At 30.2% G+C, this 2,499-nt stretch overlaps 2 protein-coding genes across 3 annotated transcripts in view; one reads left to right on the plus strand and one right to left on the minus strand.

The window, feature by feature from the left end:
• LOC108684814 overlaps nt 1-895 on the minus strand; it is a 1,884-nt gene extending 989 nt beyond the window's left edge. The window contains exons 1-2 of the mRNA XM_018189310.1: nt 533-895; nt 329-464 (exon numbers count right to left, since the gene is read on the minus strand). Coding sequence (XP_018044799.1) covers nt 329-464; nt 533-870 — 474 coding nt within the window. The 5' untranslated portion in view covers nt 871-895. The remainder of the gene's footprint in view (nt 1-328; nt 465-532) is intronic.
• Nucleotides 896-1,360: 465 nt separating this feature from the next.
• LOC108684845 (28S ribosomal protein S22, mitochondrial) overlaps nt 1,361-2,499 on the plus strand; it is a 4,918-nt gene continuing 3,779 nt past the window's right edge. For both annotated transcript variants that reach the window (XR_001931653.1, XM_018189373.1), the window contains exons 1-2: nt 1,361-1,526; nt 1,881-2,356. Coding sequence is in view for 1 of the 2 variants with exons in the window: in XM_018189373.1 (XP_018044862.1) it covers nt 1,433-1,526; nt 1,881-2,356 (570 nt within the window). In the remaining variant the exon portion in view is untranslated. The remainder of the gene's footprint in view (nt 1,527-1,880; nt 2,357-2,499) is intronic.

The following is a 2,499-nucleotide window of genomic DNA, read 5'->3' on the forward strand; positions in this document are numbered from 1 at the left end:
TTTTCTTGAGTATAACATCATTAGCATATATAATTTTCGATTTCCATGAAAAATACATAAGAAAATAAAATGATCCCCAAACAATTGCGAAAAAAGAAAAAAGTACTTGTTTTTATGTGGTTACAGACAAATATTGGAAAAACAAAAAATAATGAAGATAATACACGTTTATAATCTTTGCGAGAATTTTTAATGAGACTATACAAAAACAGAAATCCTTGTTGTTCTTTTTTTCTCTTTCTTTTTTTTTTCAAGGATATATCAAAAGAAAAGCTGTACTTGTTACAGTTATATTATAATTCAGTGATAACGAGTCAACTTTTCATACCAAATCATCCTTTATTTTGGAAAATAAATGTTTCACTAAGGTGAATTCCTTCTTGTAAGTTATGTTTACAAAGGTTTCTGTAATATCCAAATAAACTTCCTGCATTTTATTCAGTCCATTTTTCTTATTTCTCAAACTGCAATAAACACAATGATACTAAAGAAACTGATGAAGATAATGAAACTTATGTATTGCTGTACTTACTATGCAATGTCCTCCTGGATATCAGAAAGCTTTTGTTGCTGATTATCAAGGAGCTTTTGCATGTCATAAATCTCTGCCTCCAGCTCGATTAACATTTCTGCACGCAAGTCAGATGTTCTCAAAATTGGATAATCTTTAGGATCCACCTGTCGAATTTCCTTACACAAGCTGTCATGCAACTTGTTCTGTCTGATTCTCATGTCATCCAACGAACTGGATGATTTTATTGTGAAGACTTCATTGTTCGATAGTTTATTTATCAGATCTTCAATATTTTTTTCCTGTTCTTTCTTTCTCTCTACTAACAATTCGAAAGCATCTTCTAATGTATATTCCATATTTTTATTTTAAAATATAGATAAAATTCACATTGAATGCTGCAAATAACATAAAAAATGTTAATGGGGAATACAGCTTGTAATAAAATTTTCAATGGAGTTGAATCTAGCCTACACAATCACAAAAATTAAAAAAAAATATATATATATACTAGCTGACGCGTTTTTTCAAGAAATGAACGAATCTTACAGAAAAAAAATGTTTCTTTGCTCCACGAATAGAGATATTAATCGTAGAATTTTTATTTTATCAATAATATTTTATTATTATTGAAATTTGTTATTGAAATCGCGAAACCTGTTACATCCACAATGTAAACAAATATCTGCTGCACACGATACTTCATACTTGTTTTCTTGGAGTGCGTTCTAAAACTCGATCCGTCAAGTAGTTTTATCCTTGTTCAACATTCAGTGAACAAGGATAAACTAGTACTCGGATTGGTCGAATTTGGAACGCAATTCTGGGAGCATTCAGTATTGGTAAATTGGTACCTTGGTGGAGCAAAGTAGAATGGAGTGAAGTGAGACTATTGTTATCTGTTGCTTGTTAAAAATTATCATGCTTTCTCATCACATAAGTAAACTTTTGCGTCGTTCGTATTCACGTGCAATCTTGAATTACCGTGGCTTCGCCTCGACGAACGTTGAACCAGGTATTTATTATTCTATCATGAGCCGGATATAATTTTTAGGTTATCCTTTTACTGTGCGGATAATAAAGTTAATGGAAATTGTTGCTGTATAATTGAAATTATATGATGTAATTATAGCTTCTTCATTTTATTTTTTTATGTGATAAATTTAATTTTCTATATATATATATATATATATACATATATCACAAGTCATTTAATTTATAATTCTTATTTTTTTATTCCTTGCCATTCAAACCATACACATAAACATTCCTAGTATTATTCCGTTATTAATGTAAAGTGTATTAAGTCTTATTGCTTTTTTCAAATTTATTAAAATAGATTTATTGATCTTCATGTAACTTTTTACAGATCCAATGGAAAGAGATCCAGCATCATTCTTTTTTAATAAAGAAATTCAGGAATGTCTGCAGACATTAACAACATTGGACTATAATAAAATCTTTCGGACTCGCAAAGATGGACATAAACAAGAATTACCGCAGTTTAAATTCCTGACAGATGAACAACTCGAGGAAGCTAGAAAAGAGGCCGAACATAGAGCGAAGAAATATTTGCAAATGCCACCAGTGGTAAAACAAAGAGTGGAACCGTCTGAGCTGTTATGTGAGGATCCTGCGCTACAGAGTCATGATACTGCTAAATACGTCTTTACTGATATCACATACGGTCTTAAGGATAAACAAAGATCAATAGTAGTTAGAGAACCGGATGGTACATTAAGACATGCCTCTTGGAAAGAACGAGATAGAATGATACAAATCTTTTTACCAAAACCAGAAAGGGAACTACAAAAACCAAAGATGTTTGAAGGCGAATACTTCAAGGTACATACATTGTCTCTAATTTGTATCTAGTATCTTTGCTAAATTTATGTATAGATTTAAAATTTAAGAAAATATGTCGAAAACTATCTTCTTGTTTTTGGGAGAAACTAAATTATATACATTTTTATATTTAATTATATATA

Source organism: Atta colombica, unplaced genomic scaffold (genome assembly GCF_001594045.1).
Source record: "Atta colombica isolate Treedump-2 unplaced genomic scaffold, Acol1.0 scaffold140, whole genome shotgun sequence".
Lineage (NCBI taxonomy): Eukaryota > Metazoa > Arthropoda > Insecta > Hymenoptera > Formicidae > Atta > Atta colombica.